This window comes from Ornithodoros turicata, chromosome 5, assembly GCF_037126465.1.
Source record: "Ornithodoros turicata isolate Travis chromosome 5, ASM3712646v1, whole genome shotgun sequence".
NCBI classification, from domain to species: Eukaryota; Metazoa; Arthropoda; class Arachnida; order Ixodida; family Argasidae; genus Ornithodoros; species Ornithodoros turicata.
The window spans coordinates 80,286,318-80,310,766 of NC_088205.1; the positions used below are offsets into that span (position 1 = coordinate 80,286,318).

At 45.6% G+C, this 24,449-nt stretch overlaps 2 protein-coding genes across 4 annotated transcripts in view; one reads left to right on the top strand and one right to left on the bottom strand.

Moving 5' to 3' along the window:
* LOC135394949 (male-specific lethal 3 homolog) overlaps positions 1 to 24,449 on the bottom strand; it is a 151,391-nt gene that overhangs the window by 38,309 nt on the left and 88,633 nt on the right. The window lies entirely within an intron of this gene.
* The window catches only part of LOC135394950 (carbonic anhydrase-related protein 10-like), a 62,584-nt gene that overhangs the window by 16,065 nt on the left and 22,070 nt on the right, over positions 1 to 24,449 (top strand). For both annotated transcript variants that reach the window (XM_064626053.1, XM_064626054.1), the window contains exon 3: positions 16,317 to 16,453. In XM_064626053.1, coding sequence (XP_064482123.1) covers positions 16,317 to 16,453 — 137 coding nt within the window. The remainder of the gene's footprint in view (positions 1 to 16,316; positions 16,454 to 24,449) is intronic.

Genomic DNA, 24,449 nt, shown 5'->3' on the forward strand with positions numbered 1-24,449 from the left:
AAATGGGGAATCCACTTTTGGGTGAGGCGGTGCACGCGCTGCTCCAAATTTAGTTTCCTATCTGTCTGACAGGTGGCGCTAAGAGGGAATAGCAGTTGGAGGGTCTCTTGTCAATGCTTTTTAAGCCTCGAAAAGGTTTTTACATCTGTCTATCTATCTTACATTGAAACATTGCACTGTTTTGCCCCTAGGCGGCGTGACGATTAACAGAGAAGGCGGTCGCCACTGCTGAACTCAGCTGCGTAAACGTAAACTAAGAGCATACACTCAATTATTGTTCTACCTGAAACCACGTGACTCTAGATTACATATACGCAAAACGTTATCTCAGCAAAACCTTATACGAGTATTATAGTATATCTAACTGAAAACGAGACACTGCGTACCACTGAAACAGACGATATTCACAGAGAGCAACTACAAATTTATGCAGATCGCCCAGCGCGTCAGGATAAGGTGGGGAATCGCGATAAACCCATCATCCGGTTAAATTGCGCGTTCGGCTTACTTCGTGTTGTGCTCCAGCCGTTGTACACGACTTCTGCTTGTCACTTTATGAATGGAAAAATAAATTGTTCGCAATTTATGCAGAAGGGCAACGAAAGAAGGAGAGTTTTAGTTCTAAGCCTGCTTTTACAGAAGCAGTTTTATGAGAGGGGGCTTCAACGCTAGCCGTCGTAAAATATCGAATGAAGCAATGTAGCGTTCCTGTAAAGCGTGCTCTGGCTGCACAACAACAAGGTATGCAGTGAAGCAGACTTGCTTATCCATACTCAGGTCGGGGAACACATCATCAAACGTTTAAGGTTATGTATTTATAAGATACTACAAACTACAAGGCTTAGGAATTATCCTTCAGCGTCTTGACATTTACAATGTGTAACACTAAGTGTGTAAGCTTCGTTAATGACAGTCAAATGTTTGTTACGGAAGCTCGCACCAGTGTTTGTTCGCACGGATACAGATCGGCCCTAGAGATAGCAGACGACAGCGACGCAAAGCAGACGACACTCGGCGTTTATGTTCGCCCGCTTCAACCGTTAAAAACGATATAGAAAGGACAAACAAGACACTCTAGGTCGGTCACATTTCACGATAGCCGGGCTATGAAACCTGACAGAATCCGAATGTGAGCAAAGAGAAAACATACAATCACATAAGAGAAAACATACAATCACATAAGAGAAAACATTTTTGTTTTGTGTCGTCCGCCAGCGAGCGGTGTTCGCGCGCGTCCGAGCGCATTAGGAGCCCCTCGAGGTTTCCGGAGCTGTCATGTCGGATCAGAAGGGAAAGAAGCATCCTCCACTAGAAAAGCGGCATGTTGATCGAGCGATGTCTACAAAAATGAAAGAAGAACATAAAAAAAAACGTGCTTGTGTTTCTCTATCCATATGTCAGGACGCACATGAATCATTTGGCACGTTCCGGTAGTTTTTGTGAGGGTTGTGGCATGGCAAGACAAATACGCGTATATGCGCGAGAGATCGCAGAAGAGAACATTCACCAGAGTAGTAAGGTGGTGTAGCTGATATTTAGACATAATAATAATAAAAAAACAGCAGCTGGAACAACACATACAAGAGAAACGCAAAAGGACGGGTGTTAATAGGGAGTTTTAGGAAACCGTGAGCGCCCTCCGATTCATTTTTCCGTAACGCTATCAGCCAATCAGCTATCAGCGTAGTAATAGCTGATTGGCCGATAGCGATACGAAAAAGGAAGCGATTTCCTAAAACTCCCTATTCCCAACTGAAAGTTTTAGTTACAGCAGATATGCTTGGGATAAATACAATACACGCAGGCACTGACAGATCATAATGTGCTCACGAGATTGCAACAAGATATAGAGGTTAAAAGGATTGCAAGGAAATAAAACAAGCCCGAAACGTTGCCAATTCAGCCGGCTCATTTTAAACAGATATTAAATTTCCTGAGATAGCAGTAGCACCGAAGGAGTAGTGCACTGTTCTGCACGTGCTACATGTAAGGTCATTCATGATAGAAGAAGATACTGGAATCAGTAATGTTAACTCAAGATGCTACCCAAAGAATAGTTGTAATCGCAACAAAAACACAATTACGAAAGTTATGAACTCGAATTACCCGACTTGGATTGGCTATTGCGATATTATATAACCCACATTGTGTGCACTTCCTTTTTTTGTCTGGGAACTTTTATTTAAAAAATAGATTAAGTTAATGTACTAGAACAGAACGCCGAGGAAGGTGGTAACAGCTGAACATTCTTATCGCTCCTGGCGATGAAACTTTGTACTCATCATCATTCTAATAAAGTTGTTATGCCGCGCAACTTGAAAACAAGGCAAAAGAGGCGACACAGATGTCTTATCCTGTTTCTCCTCGTTGTGAAGTTGCGCTAAATAAGAATATTCGCTTAAGTTAACCTGTGTGTGAAGGCGACCACGAAGTGAAGCTCAGCATAACAATTCCCATCGTGCCGTGCGCACCAAGTGCACTTCAAATCCCACGTCCCTATCCAGAAACACAAAATCGACTCGCCAGACGCTCTGCCATTCACGTCACCTCGTTCGCGTGGCAGTGTCTTATCACACTACCTGCTTATGCATAAACTTATCCCCCGCCCGCCGCCGTACTTAAACATCATGTCCAGCCGCCATTATCCTTTGAATGTGCCGTCCGCTAGTATGCAGAGACACAAATAACATCGTCGGCACACAGGTCACGGAAGCGAAGCGCATTCCGAACTGGGGCCCCCGACGCTCCTCGGCACGCTATCGGGAACGATTAGGCACAGATGCGTCCCGGCCCATTGTCGGCAAAAAAGGGGGACCGCATGCTGGGCCTTTGTGAGGCGCGCGCACAAAAGGCAGTGTGTGCCTGAGAAGGAGGTTTCGCCACACGGCTCCCCCCCACGGTTGCTCGACTGAGGAGCTCGCTTTCCTCCGATGTTGGAGAATCGGGCCGCTATTGAGAGACCTGACTCTTATGTACGTCTGCGATTGGAATGAAGAGGAGAGGGTCTCTAAGGGGGGGAGTATGGTAATGGTATTGCGGCAGAAGAGTCGGAGAAAAGAGTATGGGTAGGAGGGGAAGGGTTGTGTGGGGAAGAGGGGTGGTGCGGGCACGTTCGGAAAAGTGGACTGTATACAGCCTGACAAATGACGCATCACCAGGGGTATTGGGTGGATGATGTGTTAAAATTTACATTCATAGAGGTATTTCTGTATACTAAGCAAGGCAGTAGGGTCGAGGTATTCACCAAACAAATTCGAAAATTGAAATATGAAATGAAATGATATGCGGAAAAAAGATTCACCTATCGCAAATACTTCAAAAGCACAAAATCCCGCGTGCGACTTCACACTGCAGCAATTGCCGCTGAAATAACCCCGGATCGATTTGAAAATTATCTTCTTTCTGCATGTTTCTGGCAGTGTTCGATAAATTCATCACGAATGATAAATTGTTCAAAGTTTACAACTCTTCCGTCCGCGAGAGGACTCGCTCGTTCACACGTTGCAAACAGACATCAAACCATTAATTCACCCACACTCTGACAGTGAACGCGTCCGAAATGAATAGAATATGGAACCTCGCATATGTGCCCATATCTTCCATATTTTTTTTTTTAAAGAAGAGTAGAGCCGTTTCGGTTTCGGTTTAAACGCACAAGTTTCGGTTTCGACGACGTCATCAAGCGCAGAGAGTTTTCGCCTCCCAGCAACGGAGCAGACGAACTCCAAAATCTGCGTCTCAAGCGTTTACATGAATATGACACAAGCTTGTCATATTCAGTTGTCAAATCGAACCCGCACATATAGAAGGGTCGATCCCGCTAGGAGAGCGTAACCTATTTAATCCGCTAGAGGGAGGTGGATCGAGGCGGTGGATGCGCATTCAGATAGTGCATGTAAACAGAAGGTGCACATCGAGGGGAGAAGAGAGAGGATTATGGGAAGGGACGTTTGCTGCGAGCCAGTTGCGTCGTCTGCTACTGGCAATGGTGACAGCAGGGAGTTCGCAGCCACGCTCCATTCTCACGCGTGAAGAAACGCAATGAGGCTTGTGCACTGACGTCAAGTTTAGTCACGTATTAAAAGCTAACTTCTCCCATTCTCCCCTTCCTCCCTTCCCACAGGCTTATCTTTACAGTAACCCTAGCTCCGTGCTACAGTTCACACCAGCGGATACACTCCTGCGAACAGGCAACATCTAATAACAGAACTACAACACGCGTCGCACCCCTCCCCAACACCCCTTTCTGCCTCTCTCCCTCTTCACATTCACACTTTCCACTCGTAGCACAGCGCCACCTCTACCCCCCCGGACACCGTCTACGCAACGAGCCCAAAGCCATACTGACACAATCAATGCTAACCAATCGACTGTTGCAAATTTCCCATGGCCAGTCCGAAGCTCATAGCGTGCTCCAAGGCTATATAGAGAAACCTCCGATATAATAGAAGAAAATTCGTAGCCAGGCGCCGTGGAGCCCGAGGCACATCGTATACACTGGGCGCTATCGCTCACTCGATACAGGCCCACGCGCACACCTCATCAGCTCGCTGTCGATTTTGTGAACGTTTTGTATCGCTGGGATTCAGACCGGCCGCCGCTTCCAGTAAATTCGCCGCCGCCGCCGCCGCCGCCGCCCAGGTTCGGGGTTTCGATCGCGAGAACTGATCTCCCGTTGGGAACTCGGTTGGTTCGTATTGACGTATATTGGGACAGAGGAACCGAACGGTGTAGCTGAAACGACTTCACCTGGCGCTTTCAATGGCGGTCTTCTTGTTTTTGCCTGGATGTCGGTAAGTGCGTCGTTGCGCGCTATTGATGTGCCCGGCGAAGCTGAAGCTGTTTCGTATAAAGCGAAAGAGAACGTTGATAAAGGAACGTATATGTGTGTGCTAAAGCTCCCGCAGCTCCAACTTGGAAATGGGTGTGATTGCAATTGTGCGAGAGGCTGTCAAGAAAAGGCGAAGGTCGGTTTCTCAAAAGTAAGACACGGATTGAGAAAATTGAATAAATAATAATTGTGCGCTGTACTTTGGCTGTGGTTGCTCATTTTATACGAGAGACCCTATAAACTGTGAAACCAGATGTCTCTGCGATACCGGATGCGCGGATCGTTCATTTTTTCTTTCCTCCTCCTCTTCTTCTTCATCTTTTTTTTTTCTTCTGTGGGGAGCTGGGCGGCGCTGCGGAGTTACATTTTACAGTTACACAAACCGGATAACCCCGAACACTACTTTTACCTCGAAACCAGTCGCGGGGCGGCTTTCAGATTATCTTATGAAAGTGTTGTTCCGTATTCTGTTCCTGAAATAATTCTGTAAAATTCCCTAAAATTCTGTATTCCTAAAAAGAGAATCCACGTGCCGCTTCCCTGCACGATTCCTGTTACCCCCCCCCCCCACACACACACACACAAAGGAAAAGTTATGCGTCGTTTTTTAAAGCTTTTACGCCACGCCAAATAGGTCATCCTACGCCTCCGAGCATTAAGGTTGGGGGTAAGAATGTCGACCATTCAATCACTTTTCACACGGAATGGTGACAGGAATTTGGTAAGCTTAGCACCAAGTACATACATATAGATATCTGCGTAATTATGGAGCCGTGCGATATTTTCCTTCACCGCGGCGACTGAACTAAAGGTTAGCTAAAGGTAATGCGGTTGGCATTTTCGACAGCGTTCCTTCTGATGTCCGATTGTTCTATAGGTGGAGTGACATCTTCTTTCTTTTCTTTTTTTCTTTTTCGTTGTGGAACGTACGGTTAACATCCTAAGCAAATACGGACCTTTAAAGAAGGGAGTTGCCTCAGGACCCACAATTCGCATGAACCTTTAAACACGTCACACCTAACCCTTTAAATACCATTCCAATGATGAGGACGGTGCCCAGAAAGAGAACAGTCTCTGTTCGAAATATCGGCGGCTTCTGTCCTGAGGCAACTCCCTTCCTACATCTCTACCGGTTCGCTGGATTTCTACCCATCTACGGACCTTTAAAGAGTTTTACGAATGCAGAGGCAAAAAAAGACGACAAGTTAAAGGGGCGGGGTCAGGTACCAACGAAAAAAAAATTAAATAAATAAAACGCATTTACGAGAGGATGTGGGAAAAGATAAGTTCGTGGTGTTTGCGGCGGTATAAACGCACCTGACCGAGAACGAGTACGTGTGTCCCACCACCATACACGGACACTTCCGAGCTCTGCCGCTGCCAACTGGCCTCAGCTGCCACTCTTACAGTGCGAAACATCGCCTCCACTTCATCCCGAAACCCTTTAAACCCCTTTTATGTCCCTCGCTTTATCATCATGAGCGCGCTATTAAACACTCCGGCTCAGAACCCATACCCCATCGTACAACGCGCAGTCCCGCACGAACCAACCCCATCAGCTCTATATCCTCGTTCACATTATATTTTTCTCTGGACCCGAACGCGACCTCAAAATCACTTTTTCTCGTGCTCTTCTCGAGCGGCAGGTGTTACGAGCCGTCCGCGTTGAATTTTGCATTGTCTCCGAGAGATCCGACTTTTGCGGCCGGCCAGATAATCCGATAATTTTGCCGCGGGGCCCGATTGAAAAAAGGCCTCGGGTAATGGGCAGAGAGGGAAGCATCGGACAAATTGCAGGGTGCGCACGATTAAGCGGTCGGGCGGGGGCGCCCTCAGACGCCGATGAACCTGGATAAGTGTCCCTACTCTGTCTATGTACGTGCACTTCTCTCCTCTAAAGAGAGTAGAAAGGCCAGTCTGGATTATTGCGCTGGAATACTCCGAGAGCTCGCTTCAAGTGCTCTGATCACTGACCTCTTCGTTTTCTTTTCTCTTGTTCTCTGTTTTCTTTCTTCTTCTTGAAGGGTGGGGGTGAGGGGCTGTATTGAACGTCATATACATAATTTTTGTACATAGAAAGGATATAGGTTGCGGGACCCTGTGTATGGGAAACTAGCGTGAGATTTGGTGAAAGTGTTTAAGAAAGGAATGACAAGCGGGTTGCAACAGACGCTGTGCAAGTGCGTCTCTGCGCATGAGAGGAGGCTGTGAGAGGGAAGAGGGAGGGCGCCGCCGTAGCCAATGGGGCTTCCCGAGTGGAGTAACCGGGAGAGGAGATATGCGCAGAACGCTCGGAGCGTATTGCAGAGCGTATTACAAGTGAATGTAGTGAACGGTGTCGCTTCGGCACCCTCGTTGCAAATCATACAAACGGCGCGAAATTCAAAGCGCTGAAACAGACGAATACACAGACACACAGATAGCGTTATCTGTGTGTCCGTGTTCTTCGTCTGGTTTTAGCGCTTTTAATTTCGCCATGTCGTGCAGCTTGGGACGAAAGTTCACGGAACACGGCACTGGCGTGTTTCTTCATCGGAGAATACCCTCTGCTATAGTTATTCTGCTATAGCCGGCTATTCTGTCCATCTCTTGTGTGTCCACTCCTGTTTGCTGCTATGGGTGTCGCTCCAACGGAGAAACGCGACACCCCGCCGGTGTTCCGTAAACTTTTGTCCCAAGCTGTACCAACAGGCCCAGTTTGAAGCTTTACAAACAGACGTGGGATATGCCGTGAAGATGCGGGTACTGTCATTCTTAGCCACGCTCCTTTCTTTGGTCATCTGGTTCCCTTGAGATGGACGTATCACGCACATTAATGACAAAACGCAAAAAGCAAAAATTGACCTTCGAGTCGATACTCGTGTGACAGAACGACATCAATCATGTTAACCGTCACTCTGGTGCAACTGGTATAGTCGTAACATTATTCCAGGAACGCGTTGGGGTGCAAGAGGTACCATTAACTTGTTTGTCTGCAGGATAGAGCTTCTGGCAGCCTTCGTAAATGAAGTTCGACGCTCTTTCGATTGAAGGGAAATGAACAGCTTCGACTCATGAACGAGCGGCAAGGATTCATGTAATCGATGCTGAAATGACAAATCATAGCTGGACACGAAATGCCGTAAACTACCCGAGAAATGAGAGTGAAAGCTCTTTTCGTTGAACCACTTTTAGGTCACAATATAGAGTGCCCGCTGCAACTGTTATAGCGCGATTTTTTTTGGCATAATTTCGCGTGGCCGCGGAGAGGCATCTATGGTTGAGTGGTGCACAAACTTGGACAGATTGAAGAGGGGACAGCAGTTCGGAGTGAAAAACAGTGGGGTTAATAGGCGTCGAAAGGGCTGACTTCGGGGGTACTGTGCTGACATCTGTCGGGAGAGCCTGACGTAAAAACCCGGGGAAAACCTCAACAGGCCGCCGCCTAATCTTTAGCGTGATCTTGGGTTTGCTACCCACACTCTAAGAAAAAAAGGAGTACTTTTACTCCTTTTGGGGAGCAATTGCATTGCCACAAAAAATAGTCCCTTTCGGGAGTAAATGAATGTCACAGAGTGAAGACCGCATTTCACGCGCTGTTGTAAGAGTCCCAGGTACATAATTGGTGCGCATGCATGAAAATACTTTGAAGCAAACCGTCAACGGTGATATATCGAGTGATATAAAATCTTGCGCCATACTAGGGCACAATTTGCGAAGAAAGATGCGCTAACTGTTTCTTACTCTGTGTGGCTGGAAAATTGCTACGTTGTCTGAGTTATACAGCCTTTATGTCGTTCAAATTGACCAAGGGCACATATTTACGTAGACTGTTGCATTCAGGAGACCATTCGCGAAGTTTAGTGACAATTTGCAGTCCTGGGGAGTAAATGTCGGGACTAAATGTTGGGTTAGGGGACTAAAATGGGGAGTAATTGCAGACTAGGGGAGTGGAAGCTGCAATTACTCCCCGTTTTACTCCTTTTTTCTTAGAGTGCACGAGCTGTACCAATTATACCCCACTTTACCCACTAGGGTATGGCTCTGGTGAAATCAGGGATGTAATCCTAATACTTTCACATGAAATGTTAGTTCACGATTCGCAGGTCGTCTCCTCGATGAAGTGTTCGCGTGCGTTCCTCACATAGACGAACACAAACGCGACGACCTCTGTTCAAACACTACAAGAGAAATATCACCGCACGCACACCAACTGATCATCTATCTAACCTGCTTTCCTACTTCCATATTTCCTCTCTTAAAAAAAAAAAAAAAAAAAGAAAATTAAAAAGAAAAAGGAAAACGGCAACGAATTCCCTACCTGTATCCAAACTCCCGCCGCGTAGAAAACTAAACCAATTCCCTTTGCTCCTAATCAAGCCGTCCCTTCCGAAAACTCCGACGCAACTAACGCACGCACTTTCCAAGGAGAACCCCAATGCCGTCTCGACAGACGACGGTTCCTGCAGGTAGAGACGACGACGACGACGACGACGGTGTTCCTAATTGGAAGGGCTAAAGCTCGGCGACATCAGCGGTCGGACCGTGATTGATCTGACTCGGGTAGCCCAAGGGAAATCAGCCGCCACGCAAATGCAAGGACACCGCGCGATGACATGTCGTTGCTGCTTTTCGTTCCGCTCGAACGGGCAAGAAAGGAACGCGCGTGTTTGTTATGAGCGCTGGAAGGAGGACGCGCGCGCGCGCGCGTGATTGAATGAGAGGATAAGGGGGACGCTTCGATGAAAGAGAATCTGCATAAACAGTAAGTTTAGCGCAAAAGAGGGGGGGGGGGATGTGCGTGGGCGAGCCTCGAAATAAAAATAGGATATTGCCGCATTGCCAGGCATGGGACCGATTGTCATGCAGAGCGGTATCTTTTGTGGCATGGACAGGGTGAGGGAAACGAAGAGATACGTCTTTTTTTGTGTGAGAGAGTTTGCCCACATATAAAATACGAAGGGGAGAATATCTTTCTTCGCAGGTAAGTAAGGAGTGACGGTGCTGACGCACGATGCAGTCAATCTCTCTCTCTCTTTTTGATTTCCTATAGCATAGCGGGGCGTACGCCCGCACCTTTTGCTGACTCTATAATGTTCAGGTGCGCGAGCTGCTATTTACGTAGTGAATATAATCTAGCAAGTTCCCCATAGTGGTTGGCTAGTATGAGTCTTAAGCACCGGTAGGTTGCTTGAGCACGAGCAAAATTAGAAATCACTTGAAATTGACTGAACAACTGTTACTTCTGCTCTATGTATATAGTACAGGGTGTTTGTTTTTTATTCGTTACAGAATTTTTATTTAAAAACTAGCGGAGCAAAATAGATGCCGTTTTTGCAGTTGAGTTCTACGTCCAGGCTGGCATCCACTCAAAGAAGGTATGCAACTACAAGATGACTAATTACCTAAAATTCATTCATTAACTGTGTAATTAGGGGATTTCGGGCACAAGTGGGAGATCAGAATGAGAGATCATCCTAGTTGAAAGCCATATTCCATGTTTAAAAAATCCTGAAACACGCACGTGCGTGAAGATATCCACCCCCGAATTTTGATATGCAAATGAGCCGAAACGGAAACAGTGGCGACCTGGAACGCAGGGAGCACAGCCCTCAAATCACGTCAGGGGGCCACGTGATTTGGAGCAATGGAGATGACTGGAGCAGGTGTCGACCTGCAGGCCAGATAAACCGCTTTCACACCCTGATAAGCCTCCGTCGGTGAAGGTGATGTGCTTCTCAGGCGCCTTTTTTTTTTCCGGTTTCGGCTGATTTGCATATCAAAATTCGGGGATGGATATATCTTAACGCAGGCGCGTGTTTCAGGATTTTTTATTTTTTAAACGTGGAATGGCTTTCAACTAGGATGCTTTCATTTTGATCTGCCGCTTTTTCCCGAAATCCCCTAATTAAAGAGTGAATTAATGAATTTTAGGAAATTAGTCATCTTGTAGTGGCGTACTTTTTTCGGGGGTATGTTAGCCTGGCCGTAGAACTCAACAGAAAAAAACGGCACCTATTTCGCTCTGCTAGTTTTTTAATAAAAATTCTGTAACGAATAAAAATAAACACGAACATGAAAGAACTGATGTTCTGAGGCTGGAACAAAATAGAAGGGACAATTACATACAAAGCCTCAATTTGCCTAAAAAGTGACTTTCATCTTTCATCGCTACTTTCCAAAATAAACACCCTATATACATGGTGTTTGCTCTAACGTGTCCAGAAATTTTATTTAAAGCGAGCGATAAAAGAGAAACGAGCGCTACTTTTCAGCTACTTGACTAAGAAACAGGTGCTACTAGTGAAGCAGTACCTGTTTCTTACTCAAGTAGCAGAAAAGTACCACTTGCTTTTCTTTTGTAAAGTACCACTTGAAAAGTACCACTTGCTCTTGCTGGACACGTTAGAGCAAACACCCTGTATATGAAAAATAACTTACGTGACATGTTTACCTAAAAAAATGTTACCTTTACTGCTTTAAAATGACATATCTTCGTTACTAGTTTAGGCTGCCAAGGGGGACGTCGGACAAAGTAGGAGACACGACAACAGAAACAGCTTCTGTTGTCGGTTTGTTCTGTTTGTTCTGTTGTCGGTTCTGTTGTCGGTGAGTTTGGACAACAACGGCAAGCCTGTCTCGTCACCTCGCCACAACCACCACCGCATCTTGTACAGGGTCTGTACTTACTTGCGGTAAATGAACTCAAATTCAAAACTCTACATACGTGCAGACAGCAAAGCTCCGGAGAATGTATGTAAGTCCCTACCGTGCACCGCGTGGTTTCGCGGTCGTCTATAGGCCTTTACTCTCAAACCGCCAGTCTTCGTGCGCTCCTTATAGCCTCGTTTCCAGCCGACGGGGTGGACTGTCAAAATCGCCTCTTCCCATTGGCATGAATACTGGTGGCCGCCGTATATTTAATGAGTATGACTGACGATAACGTTAACATTCCATATAACTAGTCATCTTGCAATGATCTGAGTAGCGTATCAATATTCGAGAGATTAAGGGAAGGAAAAAAAAGATACCGTTGCCCACGTGAGGAGCGCTAGCTGATGCGATATCTTTTCTACACTGGTTCCCGCGCAGGAGAAAATGAATGAACACGGAATGAACACAAACGAACAGGAAAGTGGATGAACTCTGCAAGCGACAGTCCACGCGTGCATAGTTCCTGTGACTACCACGGGGTGGCAGCAGTAATGGCGGCGCCCATTCTTTGAATCGAGTTTTTGTATGTTTGTACCGTTTTGTTCCCAGCCAGAGGCAAACGCTACCAACTCTCACTTTACACTGGCGCTGGCTTCCTTGTTCACCTGCACACTCAATTCGTTACTCTTGTCGGCGCGAGCCTTTGAAGGCTCCTACGCGTTTCATGCTCCTTACACCTGCTAGTCAGTCTACTGAGCAGGACCTTTATGATCCTTTAGGATGAGATTACGATGTTTGAAATATACGCGACGATCCGCACAATTCATGCTATATGAAATACTTCCGTGTGATATATTTGGGAAAAGATCAGAAAATAAGTGGTCTAGGGCAACGCATGATCAGTTGATCGCAACTTCCTCCAATGACAATCACGTTTGTAGAGGCCGTGGCCATGAAAACGAGTGACCTTCAACCGTAGTACAGGCGTATATACAATCGCAGACTTTCTGAATTTAAATAATCCGCAGTGGATTAGCTGACGACATTGTGCTCCTGTGTACCGATAAACTAGCAATGGTGGGAAAGAGGTGACTTTCATCACTCAAGAGCCGTTGGCTTGAACCACTAATATTTCAAGTGATCACTTGTCTCCATGTGGTCAATAACCCTTCTGATTATCGTGATGTCGACTCACTGCGTTAAAATGTTTTTTAAATATTATTTTTCGTCAGGAGTGAAAAAAAGCCAAGACGAGCATATCGTTCACTATAAAATGAAGAAAAATAGCATACGCTCTTTAGCTGCACGTTGAACATGTGTTTATAAGTCCCAAACGTCGCCACACCTGTGGATATCGTGTGGCGACGTTTGGGACTTATAAACACATATCGTTCACTATAGTTGCATATTGCAAACAAAAATTTTTTAAGTAGTTAAATTAAAGCTGAAATTAAGCAAAACGAGAACGAGCCTGTGTGGCCGATGTTTAACACAAAGGGAAATAAGAGTTCCGGCATGGCAGATAGAGTGAAAACATGCCTACTTATAGCCTCATAAAAACCTAAAAAGTAAAACAAACAAACAAACAAACAAACAAAATAGAGAAAAGCACCTACGAAAGGAGGAGCTATAATATGATATGCTATATATGATATATATAATATAATGCTATAATATGATGTAGATACGAGTAGCAGCCATCCTGTGCAGCGCAATACTTTTAAAGGAATACCGTTGGGGGGTCAACCGCCGTGTTGGTCCGTCCGTAGCTTTATAGGGCCACGTGACCCCACGTGACAGCGCCACCACGACGCGATCAGCGCCAGACAGCCAGACTGTTTGCGGTACGTTGAAATTGTGTAACCACTAGAGTAACAATGAAAAAACGATCCTTGATGTGAACGGCGCGCTCGGTCCTGCGTTGTCGCGGTCGAGACGCTCACCCCGGTTAACTTTTGCGGTGCGCTCGCACATTCTGTGGTGCAATCGTACCGTTTCCTTTCTTTTTTCTTTTCTGCTTTGGGGTGTACCGTCTTTCTTTTTTTTTGGGGGGGTAGCAGAATTCGCTTGCGCGAATTCAACCTCCCCTTGTTATTTTACCAACCACCACCACCACCACCACAATGAAAAAAAAAACGATATTAAATAGCATTTCAAAAACAGAAAACTTAACGCGTTTCGTACAAATTCCTAATTATGCAGCCGATTTTTTTTTTTTTTTTTGTCTCAGCTTCACTCGCTGACAGCCCAGAGCTGTTTCGCGGTGCAACATCTCGCTTCACTTCCTGTCCATCACGCGTCTTCACAGCCCGAACACAATGAAGTTCAGACGCTCATAACGAGCAAAAGACATTTTTTTCCCCCCCGTGATCTCTACATCATACACTTACCTCCCTTCCCAAAGAACGTTTACACAGCTTTCTGCGTAACACTCAGACGCGCTGTTTCCCCTCACGTGTGTGGTACCACGTACGTTGTGTTTGCTGCGCCTCTGGATATCGTTCTCTGAGTCCATTATTTTCATAGCGACAGTATACAGCCAAAGACAACAAGCCCGCACATGCCTTTCTGTTTGCGTAAGGAAGAGAGGTCCCCCCCTCTCGCGCAGGCAGTTCCACGACGCGTTATGGGGTCTCTCGACCATTGATTGGCCATCGAAAACACTCCACTGTCCCGATTGATCAGAGCGGGGTGTGGGTGAGGGTGAGGGGAGGGGAGGGGGGGGGGGGGTTGCCTGAGAATCGATGGGCCCCGGGGCGGAGGCATGATCAATAGCCCATTAGAGGGGGGGGGCGAGATAACCGAGAGGAGCCCATCTCGTGCATTCAGTTACAGTTATGAAGCTTTGTTTCTGCTTTTTTTTTTTTTCGCTCTGGTAGGGGGCGAGATGAGGTGGGGGGGGGGAGAGTGGAGGAGGAAAAGGGTCTGGAGTGGGGATCATGCCTGGACTCACTATGCTGATGCTTGTACTTTTGACAAAGTGCACGAAGGGGGATAAAAGAGGAGGGAGAGAGAGAGAGAGAGACAAGGGGAAGTTAAGCGTCGCGGGAGGTTCATTAGCGATGGGAGAGGAGAGGGACGGAGGAAGTGCAAGTCGGAGGTGATCGGTTTTCGAATTGCTTTTTCATCGTCTGGTTTCCGACACAATTAAGGGCTGTGGAGTTTATGTTCTCTTTTTTCTTTTCGTTTTTTTTTTTTCTTCTGACATTCTGAGCTTCCTTTGATGGAGCTTTCAGAAGAATGATAGTTTTGGTGGTCATGTTTTTGATGGGGGCGCATGAGAAACGCAGTGATGCAAGGACAAGCGTGGTCATTCGTACCTTGAGTATTAACGCTGCGGAAAGGAAAAAAAAAAGAAAAGAAAAGAGAGACTAGCGATAAAGAGTTATCAGAAAGTTGTTACAGACAAAAATAGCATATAACAAAGCACTAAAACATAAGAAGTGTATGTGTTCATTAAAAAAAGGAGATACCTATAAGCACCTGATAGAAGATACAATACTTTTTTCTTTTACTACACTGCGAAGACAGAACTTCACCGCATAACACGCTCAACGGTGGTGGCGGCGGCGGCGACGACGACGACGACGACGACGACGACGATGCTGTAACCGTCATGGAACGCAACCATCATTTTGAGTGGCATCGTTCTCCGTCTTGATTTATTGAAAATGGGAGTAGTACACGCCTTTTTGTGACGATTGCAGTATATGTTAACCGATACAAAATGGCGTACGCTTCGTTTTCTCCTGAAATCAGAAGAGGTAAACTGTATCATTCGACTCAAAGCATGCTACGCAGTGGAGTTCTGTGTAGACTATAAATACGTATAAATAAATAAACTGAACTATATGAAAGAATTGTTAAAAAGCAAGCGAGCTGGTGGTTAGAATTCATATTGCTAAAACCCCGAGACGTTGCTCGTGTGTGTGTCTGTTTTCGTAGTTCCCAAGTCCCGGGGGTTTTAGTAATATGAACCAATAGGAGTTCCATAAAAGAGACAGACTGTGACGCAACTGTAATCTCAAACCCTTATTCGACCGTTTCGGTGGAACAAGGCGAATCAGGATGAGGACACGTGACAGGCAATATTGGACTGAGTCAGACTTGTGCCCGTTACTCGAAAAAAGTAGTTGATTACTGTTACCGTTACTTGTACGGAAAAAGTAATTGATTACCGTTACCAATTACAGGACTTCAAATGTAATTGAGTAAGGAGTAGAAAAGTATCGCGTTACTCCGGTCGTTACTCTGCATTCACGCAAATTATACCCGTCTTTGTGTGCCTCAGCAAAAAAAAAAAAAAAAGGAAAGTTCAACAGTGGAAGAGCTGAAATAACCCAAAAATATGTACGTCTACGTTGACCCGATTGTGGAAGATCCTGCGTGGAACTTCCCCCCATGACACACTAAACCACCAAAGCTACCACAAAGGTACCACCACACTGGTGTAGGAACAGATTAGGGGGAGAGACCCTGAAATTCCAGAACAAAGGCTGACGGCACGAAGATCTTGACTTGGGGCAGAACATCTAAAAGATGAGTTAGTCTCTGCCAGGAAAGTAATCAATTACTGAGTAATCGATTACTCAGAAAAGTAATTGATTACTCAAAAAATTACTTTGACTTTACAGTAACTGATTACTCGAAAAATTACTCAAAAAGTAATTGATTACAAGTAACGCAATTACTAGTAACGCGTTACGCACAAGTCTGGACTGAGTGGATGCATGTGCTTTCGCTTTGTAGATACTGGTTTGACTAACGTAATTCCGAAGCCGAAAGAAAAAAAAAAGTGTTTTTGCTCATGCTTGACTGATATGCGTGGTTAATCGCTCATTCATGCCTGCAGGTCCAGACTTCTGGGGTAGACTGAACCCTGCGTGGAGCCTGTGCAGCACGGGTAGGCGCCAATCACCCATCAACATCGACCCTCAACAGTTACTCTTCGACCCCAGCCTCAAACCACTATCGCTCAACAAGCACAGGGTGAGAACACAATCCATATGGAATCGTAAACATGTCGCTAGGTTGTGCTGTGGTGTTCCCGCTTGCTGTAGCCGGCTGCCCATTAGGGGTCACCTCCGTCAATGACAATGAAAGTGGGGCCATGGACCGAGCACGTTGCCACTACTGTATGTCACGCATGCGCTGTAAGATTGGAGCTCCGTCGAAATTTACGTCGTCGTCGTGACGTTTCGAGCATTTTGCTAAGACGCACAAGAAAGTTGTAATATCACCTCGTATTTCTCGCATCCTTCCCAGCGTCTGCTACTTCCAGACATGAACGTGTGACGTCGTCGCTTAGTGTATGAAGGAAAGCAGGTACGCAAGGAGAAACAAGTCCAAGAGGGCTGTGGAATACTCAAACGATGACATTGAAGCTTTCTAAGTTGAATACGTACACGCTTTCGCACGGTGGACCACGCTTCATCAGGTAACAGAAAGAGATGCCCAGCACGAAAAAGCGTGTACGTATTAAACTCAGAAAGCTGCAGTGCCATTGTCTGAGTGTTCTGTATGGGAAAGAAAGAAAAGCTACAGTAAAAAAAAAAATGTTCAATAGCAAGTGTGGACGGCAAAAGTTTAAGTGCAGAAAGCGCGATAGAAAGATAGCTCCCAGCGCCGGGATAGTAGTACTAACGACACCCGCTCGGCGAAGGAGGTGGCGCTAGTGTACGTGAAATGGACCTTTTTCACATACGCGTCGTATCCTTGCGGCTCTTCAGCGAACTACGTTTGGCGCGTGTCAAAACATATCCACGTGGGTAGCCACTGGTCTCCACTTCTGTCGTCCCCATGATGCGCCATCTAGTGAAGACGGAGATGACCCTCTCCGGCGCCTCAAGGTAATACGCATGCGCATAGCCCATTGTGAAAAAAGGTCAATTGGAGTAGAATTAAACGTAAGGTGTGGCAGCCTATAGTGTGGCGACATGGTGCACGTGCTGCAGGGTAGGACTGACCACCTGATGGGGTTCTTTTGACGTGTACCTCCCACACACGGTGCTGGAAGCAATGTTTACCTTCGCCCACGTTGCTACCGTCCTCGGCGGGGATTGAGCCCGCGATCTTGAGCTCAGCAAGCCGACAGGTTATACTGACTGAGCTACCGAGGCCGGCAATGTATTTACACGTATTCATCATCATGTGGTTTGTTAAACGAAACCGCGACGAAAGAAGAGGGATATAGGCATGCACGTGCATATAGCAAGCCGATGACGAAGACGATAGCCGGGATGATGATACTATGGTGAGCTCTAATGAAACTGCACACGTCTTCCCACTATATACGACAAGTAGCACTTCTGCACTTCAGAACTGCACTTCTGCACTTCTTCTGCTTCAAGTAGCACTTCAAGTAGCCACTATCGTAACAAGCCTTTATCTCAGCTCTCGCATAGACGAATGCCGTATGTCCAGGTCTCGATCTGTTATCAGTATGTAGGACGGTAAAGGTTAAAAGATATAAGATATACTAAAACTCAGTGATGGCCAGTAGTTAACTACATGTAGTTAAACTACTAGTTAAACTACCTGATTGTAGTTAAAAAGTAGTTATCAACTACATGCAGAAATGTAGTGTGCAACTACTAGTTAAACTACTATTTCGAGTAGTTAACTACAGTAGTTAGGTTACTGCAGGCGCCAACCACTTCCGATTTTGCCGCAAGCTTTACAGCACGATTGTGCTTCCGAGTTTTACCTTGAGCTACTTGTTTGATGAGAACGGAGGTGCAGAGCAATTGTGCCGTGCCTGTGTACTAGATCTTCACTTTGATCACTGTTTGTGATTCATATTTAGGTGTCCAAGAATGGTATGGAATGGTATTGGTGTTGATGGACATCGTTGAGCAGTTGGAGATGTAGTTAAAGCAGTAGTTTTAACTACTTCCCCTGAAAAGTAGTTGAACTACTAGTTAAACTACTACATCGCGAAGTAGTTAGTAGTTATAGTTAAACTACTGTAGAAGTAGTTAGCGGCCATCACTGCTAAAACTATCTAATAAGATAATGGTGCCGCGTGATGTAACACGTAAGACGGTAATGGTTAAAATCCTGAGGGAGTATAGATGCTTCGTCGTCTTCTCAGTCTCTTTTTGGAAAGCGCTTTTTTTGTCATATAGGTTAGAATCGTAACAATGATCCCTGTACGACTTGAGCAGGCAGCATAAAAGCCGGCAGCTCCTTCCTTTGGCCCTTCTTCGGTTCAGTCGAATGGGAGAAGTGGACAAGCATGCGAAAAGGAGTCTCCCGCTATGCTGGAAGACCACCTGCGCCTCCGTTGCGTGTCTAGCATTCGGATCTGCGCTGAAGAGGGCGGCTGGATTAGATACGGGGAGCATGTTTGAAGTGGCGCCAAAAGCTTTCGGGGGCCAAAGGAATGCATTATTCCGGAGAAAATCGGTTTCTTCATTGGTTATAAATGTTGCAGCAAGGGCTCTCGCTTACTTGGAGCAAAGGGTTGCATTCGGAAGAAAATCACTCGCGAGGGGCGTGAGGTTGTCGGCTATCAAAGTGAATATATTCCGCACGAAGTAACATAAATGCGGGCAAGGCAGTGAATAAACTTCGTGTTAAAGTCATAGGAACCGGTTCTGTAGTGAAGCAGAATGTGAAATAGATCCGTCAGTTTCTTAATGTTTAGTTCCAATGAATCAGACTATGTTATTAAACGCGGAAGGAAAAGGCTAAAATAAGCGCAAGACGACGAAGAAAGAATAAAGATAAACATATTATTCATTGATCCTAGAACATGGTTTTGCCGAAGAAGTTCGCACGTAGAGACCAAACACACTTTATGTGAAAGAAGGAAGTCACTGAAAAGGTCAGTCAGCTGCAGGACTCGAACCCACATCTACGGGTGCGAACCCACACAGGGTGCGTCACTTTGAGGGGACAAGTCAAATAACGCACCCTGTGTGGGTTCGAGTCCTGCAGCTGACTAACCTTTTCGGTGACTTTGTGTTTCATCCTTTCTTCTGTGTTCCAGCCTCAGAACATCACTTTCCATAGTGTTCCACACTTTATATGTATGTGCAGGGACAATCACTTTATATGCACATGCACGGGCACGAGCAATTTTACAAATACTTCTGTATGCAAACGTTGAGAGACCGAAAACTCTCTATGCGCATGCGCAGAAAGCCGCCGCGTGGGAGGTAGATCACTCGATAAACATATATCAAGAGAGAGAGCACTTCTTTGTGGGGAACGAACACTTCTGTTCAGACTATGTTCGCTACTCAAATTCCTTGCATGGCGACCGATGTTCCTTTCCGCAGCGACATCGTTTACCAGTCACTCTTTGATGATGATGATGATGATGATGATTGAAAGAAAAAAAATGGGGATACCAGTCACTCTTTCTTTATGTGTAACTGCAGTATTGCTTATGTAAGCGAGTCATTCGGTGCCGCGTGACGTGAGAAAATGAAGATTGTGGCATTCGTCGATCCATCGAAAAGCAAATATTTCCGTACATTGGCATTCTCGGAGCTATACTGGATATGTCTAAAACCGATATGTCGTACTAAGTGGGAACGCTGTAGCAGGACATCTGCCTGTAACGAAAATTAAAACGAACTTTCTGGAGCATCGCCACATAAATTGCTGTACTCAGCGAAGTCCATAAAGGGTAGAGTCGTGCATCCAAATCCTAGAGTAGGACACCACGCACATTGCTGCATGCGCACACATAGTGCCGTTCACAAGCTGCCGTTTCAGGTTTTCGTTTAGCTCACCTTCTAAAGTACGACACACCGGTCTCACGTTAAAACCTTATCTACTGCCACTATAGAATATTATCGCAGTGTAGAATTTTATTACAGATATCAGATCTGCGTTTATAAGTACAAATACAATCACATCATACGTGCCAGTAAACACAAAATCCTCTTCAATGACAACGTTGCATAAACCCGCAAAAAAGCAGCAAAACTGCCCGAACAACATATCATCCCTGTCCTTTAGAAATGCCACCCTGAACGCAGTGAAAAACTCAGGACGCACCGAAAGTGACACACATATACAGACATCAACATTTTATAGGGTGTGTGAGAAGACATTTGGTTCCGCTCAGCCACCCTATCTAAAGGGCTCCTTCGGCTCCCTAAAGATGTCCCTAGAGTGGCAATAGTCTTGAGGTACGTGCTCCCTCGCAAAGAGGCAAAGAGGCCTGCACAATGACAACAGCAGCAGCAGCAGCAATCGCATCGAGAAACCCGTTCACACAGAGCGAGCTTATCGGCCGGCTCAATTGGAAAGCGCCAGAGGACAAGCATCAGTTCCCTTTCTGATAGAGCACGCCTGGAACTGACTGGTCGCGAGTTGCCCGACCAACAATGGCCTCAACCCGGTTTCTCAGGAGACGACACACACTTTGTACAGTTATAATGGGGGGAGGGGGGGGGGGAGGCACCGAAAAAGGATAACTTTAACTGCCATGTGTCACATTTCTTTGTGCGTTATATATTTTTTAAAATTTTCTTTCGTAAAGAGGATAAAACTTCAACATGAAGGTCAGCGAATTTTTACCTCAAAGATTTGGCGCTTTTTATTTCCTCGTTTTTTTTTTCTTGAGAGGGGGGAGGAAGTGGTGATGCAACAAAAAGATATATATATATATATATATATTTTATGCTGGTATGATCTATCTCGCGGACAGTCCAAGCCATTCTATCGCATCAGAGCTTTAATGGGGCGTGGTTTCATTTCACTACAGTGACACTGCCACAATGTTGTCGGTACCGTAACAAGTGATGGGCTTTTCAAGAGACCACTCGGAAGCTGACTATTGTTATTAGAGAGTTTTACTACAGTGTACGCAATCGCTAACGCGTACGCAAGAAAATAGCGGGAGCATACTCCACGCGCGCCCCTATCGAAAAAAAACCATCAGACAAGTTTCTGATGGTATACATCAGAGACCGTAATTTGGGACCAGTCAGACCATCAAGCTGAATGAACCTGGTGACTGGTCTTGATGGTCTGTCAGATCCTATACTGACAGTCCACCAAGACAGCCTCACGGAGTACAAAATGGCCTGATGATCTGTCAGAATGCTGTGTTGGTACATCAAGCCTCCTGATGGCGTACAAAATGTTTTCAGTTCTGTCCATCAAAACATCTTGATGGTACATCAGGATGCTTTGATGTGTTCATCAGATTGGTTGATGGACCATCAAGCCATTCTGATGTACCATCAAAATATCTTGATGGTACATCGAAGTGTCTGACGTTTTTTTTTTTTTTTTTCAATAGGGGTCGAACATGGCTTCGCGTATAGCGCGTGCGAGATATGAACCCGCTATTTCCTAACATGCGCAAGGCCATTGCGTACGCTATACAGCTAGAACTCTCTATTGTTAGAAATGTGAAATTTGTGGTACAAATAAGTATGGTGTAAGCTGTCTGTGTCGCTAGATGTGTTTTGACGAAAGAAAATGTTCTTCGTAACTTATCAATAGCAACCAACACTGCATAAATAGACTCCTTGCGCCGCTGGCACTCCCAATATGGCACACATTGCTGCCATGCGATTATGAGTTTACTTTCTAGTTTCGGGTTCCTGCTCAACTGCTCAAATATTTTTCCAGAAAAGTCCAGTTATCTCCGCACGCCCATCCGCCAATAAAGTACCACCACACAGCGTTTAACCATCCATTCCATCTCGTACTGCGCCTTCAAACGTAAAAAAAAAAAAGGAAAAAAAAAGAAAACACGCACGTTCGTTTAATACCGAGGGAATCGCACGCGCTTGTTAGAAGCGTTGCAACGAGACGCACTCGGGTGTCGAAGCAGGGGCCTGTCTCACCCTTTCTCCCTTAAACAATCGCATTCTCCGACAACCTTAGCAAGCGCGACGAACACGGCAGCAATTTCCGGCACATAGGCATCCTAGCTTCCTTATTTCATCTCGAACGGCAAGGGTGAAAGAGGGGAAACAGAGAGAGAGAGACAGAGGGTGCGCGCGATGTTTTCAGTTGAGGCAAGACGGCAACAGCCGGTCTCATCGCGCTTCAGCGGTCAGAAAAGCGGACAGTCCTCCTCTCTCTCTTTCAAATATATGGTAGCAGAAAAGCTGAAAAAGAAACGGCTTTGCTATAGCCTTGACTGCGTGACGGAAAGATACCAATATCGGAGCCACGCCAGCCTACTTGTCATTCTTAATTGCGTCCGGGTTCAGGTAAGAGTATAGATCTGGATGGGAGCACGTAACACCTGCAGGTTTTGAAAGCAAAGTGACGTGCGCCTGTCAATGGTAGGGAGGTAGGGGGAGGGGAGGGGGGAGGCGAAGGGGTACCAGGTGTTGGGACGAGGTAATAATAATAATAATTGGGTGTTTTACGTCGCGAGACGTTTGGACGCGGTGCAAGGGTCAAAAGCGCAGCTCAATAAGAGTCGCGGGTGTTGTCGACTTCTCGTGAAGTGAAGAAGTTATGGCGATAACTCGCGGTTTCGCGCGTCCCCCCCCCCCAATTACTCCCCATTTTAGTCCTCTAACCCCGACGTTTACTCCCCAGGACTGCAAATTGTCTTTGAACTTCGCAAAATGTCTTCCGAATGCAATACTGTCTACGTAAATATGTGCTCTTGGTCAATTTGATGGCATAAGGCTGTATAACTCAGCCGACGTAGCAATTTTCCACCTACACAGAGTAAGAAACAATTAACGCTTCTTTCTGCGCAAATTGTGCCCTATGTATGTCGCAAAATTTTATATCACTGTTGACGGTTTGATTCGAAGTATTTTCATACATGCAGACGAATTATGTACCTGGGACTCTTAAAACAGAGCGTGAAATGCAATCTCCACTCTGTGACATTCATTTACTCCCGTGCATTTACTCCTGAAAGGGACTATTTTTTGTGGCAAAGCATTTAGTCTCCGAAAGGAGTAAAAATTACTCCTTTTTTTCTTAGAGTGTATAGTTTGTACTGCTCTGTATCCAAAGAAGCCTTCACAGTATCCGCGGCCCGAAATTGCTGGTGCTGCTCCCAGCTGTGACAATTATGAATACCTCAAACAGAATATTAATTAAGTTTCGAATTATGAAAACTGGAAAAAATATTTCTATTACGAATAATACTTTAGACGAGATACAGCTATGGGTAAGTCATTTAAAGAGGTATTAAAGTTACAGCTATAATAAATAGTCCCGATAGTCCCGAGTATAAAATAGTCCCGATTAAAGGTGGCTTTCAAACCCCTTATTTTAACGCTTGTACTGTCCATACGGCAATTACACCACGTTGTTGTTACATTTAGGCAATAGTTTAGTCTTTTTGACGCTGTCATCAGTAAGCTTCAGTCGCTTCAGTACATTACAATACGTTACAATACATTACCTACTGGAATAAGAAAGTCGTTCAGCAGGAGGATTTTACCTTCGTCTCTGTAACGCTTTAACGTACGAGAGATCGATGTTTCGAAATTGAACCATGGGATGATACGAAAATACCTGAATAACTTAATTAGAGTCGCATTTAACAATTGCCATCAACAAAAGTGGTAGTAAAAAAAAAAAAAGGAACCAGTGCAAAAGCAACTAGTTACAGCTACGAGTCACTCGTTAATTATTTACTACGTAAGACTTGTCGAGACACATTATATGTGAGGGGACATCATTGAGTGAATTGTCAAAGCCTTCTCCGTAAAATTTTTATTTTAGCTGGGGGCGGATTGTGCATCAAATAACAGTCTACAGTTACAGCCTCTCTCGCGCTAGAAAGATTACCCCTGGCGCGTGAGAGGGAGAAAGAGGTGTTCGGTTTGCACACTCTTTTTAATTCCTTTAGAGAGCTCGCAAGGTGAACGTTGACGTCACTCAATGACGTATTGAGTACGCCGCGTGTAGCGCCGCGTCGTGTCCGTAGCAGAGAACTTTTCAGTGAGCAACGAAACCTCGCCCGCTTGCTCGCTACGCCGATGCTGCGTCACACTGATCCGATTACGTCACGCTGTCGTCATTACGCCCCTCG